General features: G+C 42.8%; 3 protein-coding genes across 3 annotated transcripts; 1 reads left to right on the top strand and 2 right to left on the bottom strand.

Moving 5' to 3' along the window:
* Nucleotides 1–15: 15 nt before the first annotated feature.
* On the bottom strand, nucleotides 16–1,140 carry LOC124262584 (extensin-like). Its single transcript, XM_046697080.1, has one exon. The coding sequence runs from the start codon at nucleotides 1,138–1,140 to the stop codon at nucleotides 16–18; it is 1,125 nt and encodes a 374-aa protein (XP_046553036.1).
* A 2,260-nt stretch (nucleotides 1,141–3,400) lies between these two features.
* LOC124262580 lies at nucleotides 3,401–12,981 on the bottom strand. Its single transcript, XM_046697074.1, has 5 exons — nucleotides 12,787–12,981; nucleotides 10,700–10,727; nucleotides 9,692–9,901; nucleotides 9,042–9,160; nucleotides 3,401–3,550 (listed from the first exon to the last, which is right to left on the bottom strand). The coding sequence occupies exons 1-5, from the start codon at nucleotides 12,979–12,981 to the stop codon at nucleotides 3,410–3,412; spliced, it is 693 nt and encodes a 230-aa protein (XP_046553030.1). The 3' UTR covers nucleotides 3,401–3,409.
* A 373-nt stretch (nucleotides 12,982–13,354) lies between these two features.
* Nucleotides 13,355–14,185, top strand: LOC124262583. The gene has a single exon (XM_046697079.1). It carries the CDS (start codon nucleotides 13,355–13,357, stop codon nucleotides 14,183–14,185), a length of 831 nt encoding a protein of 276 aa, XP_046553035.1.
* Nucleotides 14,186–15,851: the final 1,666 nt, after the last annotated feature.

Raw genomic sequence — 15,851 nt, 5'->3', positions numbered from 1 at the left:
ATTTCTTGTGTAAATTCAGTGAGGTGTGGTATGATGAGGGTGGAGAGGAGGGGAGTTTGGAGTAGAGGGTGGAGCGGGGGAGGGGTGTGGTATGATGAGGGTGGAGAGGAGGGGAGTTTGGAGTAGAGGTTGGAGCGGAGGAGAGGTGTGGTATGATGAGGGTGGAGAGGAGGGGAGTTTGGAGTAGAGGTTGGAGCGGGGGAGAAGTGTGGTATGATGAGGGTGGAGAGGAGGGGAGTTTGGAGTAGAGGCTGGAGCAGGGGAGAGGGAGGTGTGTATAATGAGGGGGTGAAGAGGAGGGAGGTTGGAGTAGAGGGTGGAGCGCAGGAGAGGTGTGGTATGATGAGGGTGGAGAGGAGGGAGTTTGGAGTAGAGGTTGGAGCGGGGGAGAGGTGGGTATGATGAGGGTGAAGAGGAGGGAGTTTGGAGTAGAGGTTGGAGCGGGGGAGAGGTGTGGTATGATGAGGGTGAAGAGGAGGGAGGTTGGAGTAGAGGGTGGAGCGGAGGAGAGGTGTGGTATGATGAGGGGTGAAGAGGAGGGAGGTTGGAGTAGAGGGTGGAGCGGGGGAGAGGTGTGGTATGATGAGGGATGGGGGAGGGAGAGGTTGGAGTAGAGGGTGGAGCGGAGGAGAGGTGTGGTATGATGAGGGTGGAGAGGAGGGAGGTTGGAGTAGAGGGTGGAGCGGAGGAGAGGTGTGGTATGATGAGGGTGGAGAGAGGAGGAGGTTGGAGTAGAGGGTGGAGCGGAGGAGAGGTGTGGTATGATGAGGGTGGAGAGGAGGGGAGTTTTGAGTAGAGGGTGGAGCGGAGGAGAGGTGTGGTATGATGAGGGTGGAGAGGAGGGGAGTTTTGAGTAGAGGGTTGGAGCGGAGGAGAGGTGTGGTATGATGAGGGTGGAGAGGAGGGGAGGTTGGAGTAGAGGTTGGAGGGAGGAGAGGTGTGGTATGATGAGGGTGGAGAGGAGGGGAAGTTGGAGTAGAGGGTGGAGCGGAGGAGAGGTGAGGTATGATGAGGATGGAGAGGAGGGGAGTTTGGAGTAGAGGGTGGAGCGGAGGAGAGGTGTGGTATGATGAGGGTGAAGAGGAGGGGAGGTTGGAGGGGAGGGCGACAACCCTCTACTCCACCCTCCACCCTATGCATTACATGCATTAAGAATGACGCACATCACAAAATGTACATCTTTAATGGAGACTGAAGCAGTAGGTATAATTATACGCCGCTTTTAGCAATACTCAGCAATACCACGTCGAGGAACACCAGAAATTTTAACCATGTGGGGAATCGAACCCGGGTGTTCAGTGTTGACGAGCGAACGCTTTCACCACTCCGCTACCCACCCTCTATGGCAGTAGTCACGTTGTCTGGTAAGTTAAAGTGAGGCCACATGGAGGCCACTTTGAGGCTTTGGGTGATAAACACCCACAAAAAGATTACAAAATATTTAGGTATGTTGTGTATAAGAAACGTAATGATTATGGGAAGAACTACACTCACAGAAACTCTCACTGTCAGAACACACCGTTTACAGTTGCCGCATCAACAAGGACTTTGTTGAATGAAACAGGATATTGTTTTATATGGTACTCTGAATAAAGTGACAACGATATTATTTTATATGGTACTCTGGATAGAGTGACAAGGATATTGTTTTATATGGTACTCTGGATAGAGTGACAAGAATTAACCTGGAAAAAAATTCCAAGGATGAGGCACTTACAATTATACAGTCTCTGAAGCTACCCACTTAAAAATGTGTTTCAAAAATTGCTAGTTACCGGTCCAAGCTCATTGCTATTCAAATAATTGTTTAAACATGAGAGATGTGACATATTATTATTGATATTTTATGCCTAGTCCAACACTCTTCTCTTTTTTCATAAATGAGCTTTCTATAGAAATTGCACAAATAGAAACCATGGAATCCAGTTATTTCCGGATATGACAGAAAGTTTTCGCTGATGATGTTATTTTAGCTTCAGATACTTAATGTGGTACTTAATGTGTAAACAATTACATATTTTAGCATTGTATTGAAATACACACTTTAAAGGTAATAACTTAAAGATAGTCAATAGCTATAAGTATCTCAGTCTTCTATTCACATGTAATGTTAGCCTGGGCAAATCATTATCCGATCTCTCCTTACGTGGCAAAAAGACATTAATGGAATCAAATGGTAACCTTAGAAAAAATCGGTTCGTTGTCACCGGATATCTTTTTATCTATCCTATCATATGCTTCAGAATTGTGGCGATATGAAAATATGACTGTATCCCGATAATCCATCTTTCGGCTTGTAAATTGTACCTATACGTTGGATCTTATGCTCTAGTGTATGGTGAATGTGGCCGTTTTCCTATTTTTGTAAATGCAGTGTTGCCGTTGTCCTAACTATCGTATTAAACTAACAACAATGCATAAAGATGGCATACCAAAAGAAAGCTTATGTAATGTTACTTAATCTCGATATCTTGGTATGAGACATGGGTATGAGACATGGGCTTCAAAACTTCGTTATTTGCTCTTTTTGTCGTATGCATTTGGATTTGTTTGGCCATCATAAACTGTTGGAAATCAGAATGTTCAAAACGCAATTAGTGGATGTTTTAAACAAAAGTTGAGATCTGATTTTGACAACAGCACACCTTATGTTTTGTATAATAGCTAATTAAACCCTGAAAATATCTTTTTGAAATTGCAGATTATAACATGCGTAAATATTTAGTTAAATTTAGAGCTGGATCATCAAGGTTAAAATGTAGTGAAGGACGATGGTGTAAAATTAACACAAATCGAGAACATGTCCGATCTGATGCTTGATGGGTATTTAGAAGCTGGATGGTAACATAACAACGTACGGTATGGATTTACAACTTCTTTACGATTTACAACACGACGTTTCATCAGGTGAAGCGAAAAGAAGTAGCACAGAAACGGCGTGTTGTAAATATTAAAGAAGTTGTAAATCCATACCGTACATTGTTATATCCTGTCTGTTACGGAGGTCTTGAAGAAGAATACCATTTTACTTTCATTTGCCCTAGATATGATGATTTACGTCGTAAATATTTACCAAGTGACTTGAAAAGGAATATGTGTAACTTTAAGAAACTACATATGAGAAATAACGTACATAGTTTGAAAATTCTCAGTCTATATATAATGCACTCTATTGACCGAAGATGTAATTATAACAATGATAATATTAAACGCCATATTATACTTTTGTACTACCATATCATACCTCTGTGTGTGTGTGTGTGTGTATGCGCGCGCGTGTGCGTGCGTGCGTGCGTGCGTGCGTGCGTGCGTGCGTGTACATGAAACTAGGAGGTGCATTGAAACATTTCCATCACAACACATACAAAGACAACAGGTGCGATCCCTCAGTGTTTATTGAGGTGTCTGTTCAGTTGCAGCGGCGGTTATACACGTAGTCATGGAGATACTGAACCCGGCGGACCGCTGACGTGAACTCTAGCTGCCCTCGGTTGAAGCTCCACACAATCAACTCCGAACTTTGCGGGGACAGAGCAGAAAACACCAGCAACTGCAGGCAATCAAACAACAAAAACACTTCACAGAATGTCATCAAAGTATTCTGACTATTTTCTCATGAAGCACATACATATCAACGAAAAGCTTTTGTTGTTTCTTCTTGTTTTGCTTGTTTTCATTCATTAGACTAAATTCCTTTATCTTTATGTTACTGAAGCGTTGTTGTGTTCTTCACACAAGACTCTGTTATGTTGTATGTGTTGCTGTTCCCGAAGTACATCCAGCAGATGACAATGTATCAACCGACCTATCAGATGTACGATGACACTGTATCAACCGACATAAACCTGTAGATGTACGATGACACTGTATCAACCGAATACTAGATGTACGATGACACTGTATCAACCGAATATAGATGTACGATGACACTGTATCAACCGAATACTAGATGTACGATGACACTGTATCAACCGACTATAGATGTACGATGACACTGTATCAACCGAATATAGATGTATGATGACACTGTATCAACCGAATATAGATGTACGATGACACTGTATCAACCGAATATTAGATGTACGATGACACTGTATCAACCGACTATAGATGTACGATGACACTGTATCAACCGAATACTAGATGTACGATGACACTGTATCAACCGACTATAGATGTACGATGACACTGTATCAACCGAATATTAGATGTACGATGACACTGTATCAACCGACTATAGATGTACGATGACACTGTATCAACCGAATATTAGATGTACGATGACACTGTATCAACCGACTATAGATGTACGATGACACTGTATCAACCGAATACTAGATGTACGATGACACTGTATCAACCGACTATAGATGTACGATGACACTGTATCAACCGAATACTAGATGTACGATGACACTGTATCAACCGACTATAGATGTACGATGACACTGTATCAACCGAATATAGATGTATGACACTGTATCAACCGATGATGTACGATGACACTGTATCAACCGAATATTAGATGTACGATGACACTGTATCAACCGAATACTAGATGTACGATGACACTGTATCAACCGAATATTAGATGTACGATGACACTGTATCAACCGAATACTAGATGTACGATGACACTGTATCAACCGAATATTAGATGTACGATGACACTGTATCAACCGAATACTAGATGTACGATGACACTGTATCAACCGACTATAGATGTACGATGACACTGACACTGTATCAACCGAATACTAGATGTACGATGACACTGTATCAACCGAATATGTAGATGACGATGATGACACTGTATCAACCGAATACTAGATGTACGATGACACTGTATCAACCGAATATAGATGTACGATGACACTGTATCAACTGAATAGATTAGATGTACGATGACAGATGTACGATGACGATGACACTGTATCAACCGAATATACTAGATGTACGATGACACTGTATCAACCGAATAGATAGATGTACGATGATGTACTGATGACACTGTATCAACCGAATACTAGATGTACGATGACACTGTATCAACCGAATACTAGATGTACGATGACACTGTATCAACCGAATATAGATGTACGATGACACTGTATCAACCGAATACTAGATGTACGATGACACTGTATCAACCGAATATTAGATGTACGATGACACTGTATCAACCGAATATAGATGTACGATGATGTCAACGATGACGATGACTGTATCAACCGAATACTAGATGTACGATGACAACCGAATATTAGATGTACGATGACACTGTATCAACCGAATATTAGATGTACGATGACACTGTATCAACCGAATACTAGATGTACGATGACACTGTATCAACCGAATACTAGATGTACGATGACACTGTATCAACCGAATACTAGATGTACGATGACACTGTATCAACCGAATATGTAGATGACACTGACATCAATCAACCGAATACTAGATGTACGATGACACTGTATCAACCGAATATTAGATGTACGATGACACTCACTGAATCAACCAATGACGATGACATGTATCAACCGATGACAGATGTACGATGACAACTGACCGAATACTAGATGTACGATGACACTGTATCAACCGACTATAGATGTACGATGACACTGTATCAACCGAATACTAGATGTACGATGACACTGTATCAACCGAATACTAGATGTACGATGACACTGTATCAACCGAATATAGATGTACGATGACACTGTATCAACCGAATATTAGATGTACGATGACACTGTATCAACCGAATACTAGATGTACGATGACACTGTATCAACCGAATATAGATGTACGATGACACTGTATCAACCGAATACTAGATGTACGATGACACTGTATCAACCGACTATAGATGTACGATGACACTGTATCAACCGAATATAGATGTACGATGACACTGTATCAACCGACTATAGATGTACGATGACACTGTATCAACCGAATACTAGATGTACGATGACACTGTATCAACCGAATATTAGATGTACGATGACACTGTATCAACCGAATACTAGATGTACGATGACACTGTATCAACCGACCAACTAATAGATGTACGATGACACTGTATCAACCGAATAATAGATGTACGATGACACTGTATCAACCGAATACTAGATGTACGATGACACTGTATCAACCGAATACTAGATGTACGATGACACTGTATCAACCGACTATAGATGTACGATGACACTGTATCAACTGAATACTAGATGATGACACTGTATCAACCGAATATAGATGTACGATGACACTGTATCAACCGAATATTAGATGTACGATGACACTGCCTGTATCAACCGAATATAGATGTGTACGATGACACTGTATCAACCGAATACTAGATGTACGATGACACTGTATCAACCGAATATTAGATGTACGATGACACTGTATCAACTGAATACTAGATGTACGATGACACTGATCAACTAATATAGATGTACGATGACACTGTATCAACCGACTATAGATGTACGATGACACTGTATCAACCGAATATAGATGTACGATGACACTGTATCAACCGAATATTAGATGTACGATGACACTGTATCAACCGAATATTAGATGTACGATGACACTGTATCAACCGAATAACTAGATGTATGCGATGACACTGTATCAACCGAATATAGATGTACGATGACAATGATCAACCGAATACTAGATGTACGATGACACTGTATCAACCGAATATAGATGTACGATGACACTGTATCAACCGAATATTAGATGTACGATGACACTGTATCAACCGAATATAGATGTACGATGACACTGTATCAACCGAATACTAGATGTACGATGACACTGTATCAACCGACTATAGATGTACGATGACACTGTATCAACCGAATACTAGATGTACGATGACACTGTATCAACCGACTATAGATGTACGATGACACTGTATCAACCGAATACTAGATGTACGATGACACTGTATCAACCGACTATAGATGTACGATGACACTGTATCAACCGAATATAGATGTGACGATGACACTGTATCAACCGACCGATATAGATGTACGATGACACTGTATCAACCGACGACCGTACGATGAGATGTACGATGATGACACTGTATCAACCGAATACTAGATGTACGATGACACTGTATCAACCGACTATAGATGTACGATGACACTGTATCAACCGAATACTAGATGTACGATGACACTGTATCAACCGAATATTAGATGTACGATGACACTGTATCAACCGAATATAGATGTACGATGACACTGTATCAACCGAATATTAGATGTACGATGACACTGTATCAACCGACTATAGATGTACGATGACACTGTATCAACCGAATATAGATGTACGATGACACTGTATCAACCGAATATAGATGTACGATGACACTGTATCAACCGAATACTAGATGTACGATGACACTGTATCAACCGAATATAGATGTACGATGACACTGTATCAACCGAATACTAGATGTACGATGACGATGACACTGTATCAACTGTATCAACCGAATATTAGATGTACGATGACACTGTATCAACCGAATATAGATGTACGATGACACTGTATCAACCGAATATAGATGTACGATGACACTGTATCAACCGAATATTAGATGTACGATGACACTGTATCAACCGAATATAGATGTACGATGACACTGTATCAACCGAATACTAGATGTACGATGACACTGTATCAACCGAATATTAGATGTACGATGACACTGTATCAACCGAATACGATGATAGATGTACGATGACACTGTATCAACCGAATATTAGATGTACGATGACACTGTATCAACCGACTATTAGATGTACGATGACACTGTATCAACCGACTATGGATGTACGATGACACTGTATCAACCGAATATAGATGTACGATGACACTGTATCAACCGAATATTAGATGTACGATGACACTGTATCAACCGACTATAGATGTACGATGACACTGTATCAACCGACGATGACGATGACACTGTATCAACCGACTATAGATGTACGATGACACTGTATCAACCGACTATAGATGTACGATGACACTGTATCAACCGACTATAGATGTACGATGACACTGTATCAACCGACTATAGATGTACGATGACACTGTATCAACCGACTATGAGATGTACGATGACATGATGTACGATGTATCAACCGACTATAGATGTACTAGATGTACGATGACACTGTATCAACCGACTATAGATGTACGATGACACTGTATCAACCGAATACTATGTACGATGACACTGTATCAACGATGATGTACGATGATGACATCACTGTATCAACCGACTATAGATGTACGATGACACTGTATCAACCGACTATAGATGTACGATGACACTGTATCAACCGACTATAGATGTACGATGACACTGTATCAACCGACTATAGATGTACGATGACACTGTATCAACCGACTATAGATGTACGATGACACTGTATCAACCGACTATAGATGATGACGATGACACTGTATCAACCGAATACTAGATGTACGATGACACTGATGTACGATGACACTGTATCAACCGACTATAGATGTACGATGACACTGTATCAACCGACTATTAGATGTACGATGACACTGTATCAACCGACTATAGATGTACGATGACACTGTATCAACCGACTATGTACGATGACACTGTATCAGATGTGTACGATGACACTGTATCAACCGACTATAGATGTACGATGACACTGTATCAACCGACTATAGATGTACGATGACACTGTATCAACCGACTATAGATGTACGATGACACTGTATCAACCGACTATAGATGTACGATGACACTGTATCAACCGATGATAGATGATACGATGACACTGTATCAACCAACCGAATATAGATGTACGATGACACTGTATCAACCGACTATAGATGATGACGATGACACTGTATCAACCGAATACTAGATGTACGATGACACTGTATCAACCGACTATAGATGTACGATGACACTGTATCTCAACCGAATGTGGTGTGGCTGGACCTACACGGAATGGCAGGTCCCCGAGGGCCTGGTAACTCAGCTCCTGTAAGCCATCAATCCGACGTCTCAAGGCATGCTCCGCACTGGCTCGTATTTCCTCCTTGTACTCCGGGCCGGTGAGACCTGGAACAACGTTGTCAAACTATCATATCAACTTTATAGCTGACAACTTCTTGCTTATTGCATAGAACGACGATTCTTACATCCTTATCACACGTCGATTTATGCAATAAACAATTGAGAACTCGTCAGCCATAAAATTGTATGTTTCATTTTTATTATACCATACTTGCATAACGTTGTCCAACTATTACACCATATTTGTATAAGGTAATCAGACTATCATACTCGTATAATTACACTATATTTTAACTAGGTAGTTAATTTTGTTTTGCATACAAGATAATGCAGGCAGAGGGCGGCCAAACCATGTATTGTACCATACAACATGTACACAGATAAAATAGAAATAGGAATGACAAACAAGTCACGATCCCAAAGACATTTGATATTAACAAAACCCGCGGTATCGGAACCACTCGCTATGTTGCGGTCACCAGTGAAAGTATAGCCGAAGCGCGCGATGACGTAAACTCATCCTGAATGAATAATGTTCTTTTAGAATGAAGGAGACAATGACACGCCACAGATCACCTTGCATGATAAAGGTCATATCCCAAAAATAGATGTAGTCCCCGGTTAAGTTGGCCGGAGCGGGAGCCTTCGCAAGGAGGTCGCTGTCGATGTTCAGGTCCGCGTCGAGGTCCTCTGCTCTGTAGAGGGACGTCACGGTCATGCTGATGTTGGCTGCAAACAAGGCATCCTCCAACGGGCTCCAGGCACACAGGGCGTCAGACCTGACAACTGATGAACCAACATTTCTCAATGATCTCTGTGTACAGTTCACAGTCCCTATACTGATCGCGTACAGTCAATGTCATATTTGTACTGGAAGGCCACAATCAGCAATAGTCAGTCCAGCTTTGTAAGTGTGGCCTGGAACTATTGTAGTCTGTACCAGACATGATTGAACTATTGTAGTCTGTACCAGACAATCCAGTGATTGAGGAGGATGTGTTGACAACCCTGTCAACCCTGTCACACAGTCCTGACCGTTCGGTTCAGTACATCTGATGACCAGTCCTGACGACCAGCATCTGTTGACAACCCTGTCACACAGTCCTGACCGTCCGGTTCAGTACATCTGATGACCAGCATCTGTTGACAACCCTGTCACACAGTCCTGACCGTCCGGTTCAGGACATCTGATGACCAGCATCTGTTGACACCTCTGTCACATCTGATGACCCGCGTCTGTTGACAACCCTGTCACACAGTCCTGACCGTTCGGTTCAGGACATCTGATGACCAGCATCTGCTAGTGACTCAACGGGACTGTCGATACCCTGCCCTATGTGAATATAACAGCTTGGGTTATTACAACTTGAATATATTACAATGATCTGTCTGGATCAAGTGGGATGTCTATAGAGTGAAATATTCCACGTGCGCCTCACGAATAGATAGATAGATAGATATAGAAAGATAGATAGATAGATAGATATTCTTTATTTCCTCCAAATTATGAAGATTACAAATGAATATTATACAGCCTGATTTAGAGAACACTCCACTTCCGAACATCTGCCAAGTTTCACTTACCGCCTAAAACTCGGGGTTCTCCAACCACCTGTAAGAAAACAACACGGTATGAATGACGGACTCATGCATCTGTAGCACAGGGCCATACATAATACAACAGGATAATCTAATACAGTGTCACATTGTTATTATTATAATGTAATTTATAATATGAGTTGAAAAGACATACCCATAATCATAAAGATAGATAAAAAGCGAACAGATGTTTGTATAATATATACTAATCATAATTTATGTGTCCGACAGATGGCAGTCTCGCAAACACACGCAAGTCCATTGTTCAACTGAAACATTCATGGCAACATATCGAGCAGATAAACATCAGGGATTGCAACTGAAACAATATTTTTTACACGGGGAGGAATACTTTTGGGCGGTGTCATTGGAACTTCCGGTTACTTGTACATGCAGGTATCCTGAAGCACTTACAGCAGCTCCCCAGTTGTGTGGGATAGATGTAGGGCAGGATTTACTCACTTGTGATGTGAGAGGCTGGCGTCATCACTATCTACTGAGCAAAACTGAAAACTTGACACTCGGGAGTTTTGGACTACATTTTCAATATTAGGGTTAAGATAATGTCAATAACTTTAGTTGCATGCTGTGCACAGAACATCTTCACATCAGAGAAAACAAAAACATACTCTTCAACAACTATGACGTTCATGATGTCAGAGTACCATGATAACAGCGTGGAGAACAATTCGACTGAGGTCTTCAGTAAGGGTTGTGGCCTCCTCTAGGGTCAGTTACAGCCAGACAACGTCTCCTCATGGATCTTAGAACGTTAGTAAACACATCCCGAGGAAAACGTCGCCATTGCTCAACAAGGTGATGTTGAAGATCTTGCAACGTCTGTGGTGGATTGACTTGCTGACGAACACGTCGACCCAGCTCATCCTAGAAGTGTTCGACAGGATTGAGGTCGGGGCTACGCGACGGCCAATCCAGAACTTGAATACCTGCATTTCGTAGAAAATTGTGTGTAAGAATTGCCGTATGCGGCCTAGCGTTGTCTTGTTGGAACGTCAGTCCAGGGCCATGTCACTGTTTAAATAAAAAGCAGGACAGGTTGCCAAATCTGATCCCTGTACTGGGCAGCAGTTGCATTCCCTCGAACGACAAGGGGAGAACATCAGTGTGCGCAAAACTAACCCAGTACCATTACACTTCTGCCACCAAATCTGTCCACTTCATGGACGAAGACTTGAGCGTGACCTGGTACACTCGGGCTCTGCCGTCGGCAGATCTCAATGATAATCGTGTTTTCTCGCTGAAGACAACCGAATTCCACTGTCTTTTATTTAACCTTATGTGTCTTGTGGCCCACAACAGTCAGTTGCGGCGTTCAGGAGGCGTTAAAATTGGTCCATTATGGGGTATTCGGGCGCGAAGTCCAGCGGTACGCAAGCGATTTCAGACAGTTTGGGCAGTTATCCTTTCACCAGACATCTCCCTACTTGTGGAACTTGTAGTAACATTCGGCTTCGGGCGGTCAGGTACAGTTCCGGTTTGAAGCACAATCATCCTAAGATTAAAATTTGTTTGTCGTGAGCAATCAAAGGCTCCAGCAGCAGCGACCGCAGACTGACCAACATCAAGCCCTTTTTCATTTGAAGGGCGTGGCATTTCCAAGCAAGAAGATTAAAAGAAAGAAGTTTAATTTGTTTTTGTTTTTGTTTTTTTCGAGCTCACATTCAATATGCGTGTTCAGTTTAAGCAAACATGCACCAAACGTCATCATGAATTGCTTTTCACACCTGCATTTCGTGTTTTTCATCTTTATTAGGGTACAAAGTCAAGGTTTGCACGTGAACTTACATTTTCACGAAATGAACGCATTCACACTGACACTGTTACTACTGTTTAATATACTTGTAAATTTAGCTGATTATCCAGAAAAAGAAAAATGTCGAAGTTGATCAGTGTCAAGTTTTCAATTTTACTGAGTATATTTAACAGCTATTCCCTAAACCTTTACACTCGCACTTAACGAATTTGATATCTTATCATCAATGACGCGGTTTATGGCTTTACAATAGAAAGATTAATATCACCTTTTAAAACGTGACAAGAGCAGAACTTACTTTGAAGGCTTGTTCCACTCTAAGACCCTCCACACTATCCAGTGTATCATGTATAAATGCCACCGTGGCTCCCAAGTCTCGGCCGGATTCTGGAACTACGATGTCGACAAAGAAGGGCTCCTCTTTCTTCTCCTTCTTGCACAAACCACCCAGGAACATAGAAGTTCCAAGCAGAAGCAGGACAGACACCTTCATTGCTACGTCTCGTTCAGTGGGCATCCCAGAAGAATATGTGGAATAATTCTTTGGCCACATATGTTTTTATGAGGGTTAATTTACGGTGACAAATATTCACCTTAAACAGTCTACATCAGCATTGAACATCTGCTCGAGTTACTGGTAACACATGCTGCAGATGTAATCCACACCTTCACCCATATCATTATCAGTAGATTAACAGATATAGGAGATGGGAAACTAATACATACCTGTGACGGGAATAACCCATCAAATTACACGCTACCCACCTGTAGACGGGGTGAGAATTGGTCGTGGCCTCACTGTGAGAGGAGACATACTACACCAGGTTGTTCCAGGTACACGCTACCCACCTGTAGACGGGGTTAGAATGGGTCGTGGTCCCACTGTGAGAGGAGACATACTAGACCAGGTTGTTCCAGGTACATGCTACCCACCTGTAGACGGGGTGAGAATTGGTCGTGGTCTCACTGTGAGAGGAGACACACTACACCAGGTTGTTCCAGGTACACGCTACCCACCTGTAGACGGGGTTAGAATGGGTCGTGGTCTCACTGTGAGAGGAGACATACTAGACCAGGTTGTTCTAGGTACATGCTACCCACCTGTAGACGGGGTGAGAATTGGTCGTGGCCTCACTGTGAGAGGAGACATACTACACCAGGTTGTTCCAGGTACACGCTACCCACCTGTAGACGGGGTTAGAATGGGTCGTGGTCTCACTGTGAGAGGAGACACACTAGACCAGGTTGTTCCAGGTACATGCTACCCACCTGTAGACGGGGTGAGAATTGGTCGTGGTCTCACTGTGAGAGGAGACACACTACACCAGGTTGTTCCAGGTACACGTTACCCACCTGTAGACGGGGTTAGAATGGGTCGTGGTCTGACTGTGAGAGGAGACATACTAGACCAGGTTGTTCCAGGTACACGCTACCCACCTGTAGACGGGGTTAGAATGGGTCGTGGTCTCACTGTGAGAGGAGACATACTAGACCAGGTTGTTCCAGGTACATGCTACCCACCTGTCGACGGGGTGAGAATGGGTCGGGGTCTCAGTGTGAGAGGAGACACACTACACCAGGTTGTTCCAGGTACACGCTACCCACCTGTAGACGGGGTGAGAATGGGTCGTGGTCTGACTGTGAGAGGAGACATACTATACACCAGGTTGTTCCAGGTACACGCTACCCATCCGTAGACGGGGTGAGAATGGGTCGTGGTCTCACTGTGAGAAACGATTAGTGGACCTGGTACGCACTACCCACCCATGGGCAGCCCGGGGTAGAAAGTATCGTGATCTGACTGAGAGGAGACATAATAGACCAGGGTGTCCACTGTCAAGGTACACACTACCAACCCATGGGCAGCCGGGGTAGAAAGTATCGTGGTCTGACTGAGAGGAGACATAATAGACCAGGGTGTCCACTGTCCAGGTACATGCTACCCACCCATGGACAGTCCAGGTTAGAATGTGTCGTCGTCTGACGGTGAGAGGAGACATAATAGACCAGGTTGTTCCAGGTACACGCTACAGTCCGGGTTAGAATGTGTCGTGATCTGACTGTGACAGGAGACATAATGAACCAGGTTGTTCCAGGTACACGCTACCCACCCATGGACAGTCCAGGTTAGAATGTGTCGTGATCTGACTGTGAGAGGAGACATACTAGGCCAGGTTGTTCCAAGTACACGCTACCCACCCATGGACAGTCCAGGTTAGCATGTGTCGTGCTCTGACTGGGAGAGGAGACATACTAGACCAGGTTGTTCCAGGTACACGCTACCCACCCATGGATAGTCCAGGTTAGAATGTGTCGTGCTCTGCCTGGGAGAGGAGACATACTAGACCAGGTTGTTCCAGGTACACGCTACCCACCCATGGACAGTTCAGCTAAGAATGTGTCGTGATCTGACTGTGACAGGAGACATACTAGACCAGGTTGTTCCAGGTACACGCTACAGTCCAGGTTAGAATGTGTCGTGGTCTGACTGGGAGAGGAGACATACTAGACCAGGTTGTTCCAGGTACACGCTACCCACCCATGGACAGTTCAGCTTAGAATGTGTCGTGATCTGACAGTGACAGGAGACATACTAGACCAGGTTGTTCCAGGTACACACTACAGTCCAGGTTAGAATGTGCCGTGGTCTGACTGGGAGAGGAGACATACTAGACCAGGTTGTTCCAGGTGCACTCTACCCACCCATGGACAGCCCAGGTTAGAATGTGTCGTGGTGTGATAGTGAGGCAAGATGAGTTCCTCTGTCCAGCAATTCCTAACCCCATATTTTCTGCTGTTAGATTCGGTATATAGTACATGTATGTGGTTTGGCCAATGCATGCATTGTGTTACCTACTCAGAAACAACGAAGCAAAAAGTTATTAGAATCTGGGCATCATCGTAAACCCGTGCCTTCCTAATGAAAACAATATGCATAGCGAAAGAATACAATTAGTGTTCTTGTATTATGATAGAGAACATATACATAAAGACTCACACGATTAGTGATCATGTCGTTATCATAATAACACCATCAATATAGTCAACAGCTTGTAATTCATATACTACTCACACTTTGATAAGGATCATAAAAATTCACAACTTTACTTGAACGTAGATTTATAATTTTAAATTGTATCCATTTAAAACAGGATAAATAATAATTTGGTAACCCCTCTTTAGACAAATAGTCACTTAAATCTAACCGTATGCACTTGATACATGAGTAACCATAAAAATGGTTTTCATGGCATCAATCAACCATTTTGCAAATAATGGAACGAGTCATTGACAAGTACACCTGTCAGTAGCAGGTATTGGTTCCACAAGATTAAATGACATACTGAAACCTAGGATCCATGC

This window comes from Haliotis rubra, unplaced genomic scaffold (genome assembly GCF_003918875.1).
Source record: "Haliotis rubra isolate DU_JTF1 unplaced genomic scaffold, ASM391887v1 Scf846, whole genome shotgun sequence".
In the NCBI taxonomy this organism is placed as follows: domain Eukaryota; kingdom Metazoa; phylum Mollusca; class Gastropoda; order Lepetellida; family Haliotidae; genus Haliotis; species Haliotis rubra.
This window is presented reverse-complemented; position numbering and strand designations above follow the sequence as displayed.

Excerpts from the sequence above, each read along its gene's own strand:
- LOC124262584 (XM_046697080.1), bottom strand. The coding sequence starts at position 1,140 with ATGCATAGGGTGGAGGGTGGAGTAGAGGGTTGTCGCCCTCCCCTCCAA.
- LOC124262580 (XM_046697074.1), bottom strand. The coding sequence starts at position 12,981 with ATGAAGGTGTCTGTCCTGCTTCTGCTTGGAACTTCTATGTTCCTGGGT. Across the intron at positions 9,902-10,699 it reads AGAACCCCGAGTTTTAGGCG|TTGTCAGGTCTGACGCCCTG; the intron begins GTAAGTGAAACT and ends TTGGTTCATCAG. Across the intron at positions 9,161-9,691 it reads TATGACCTTTATCATGCAAG|GTCTCACCGGCCCGGAGTAC; the intron begins GTGATCTGTGGC and ends ACGTTGTTCCAG.
- LOC124262583 (XM_046697079.1), top strand. The coding sequence starts at position 13,355 with ATGGGTCGTGGTCCCACTGTGAGAGGAGACATACTAGACCAGGTTGTT.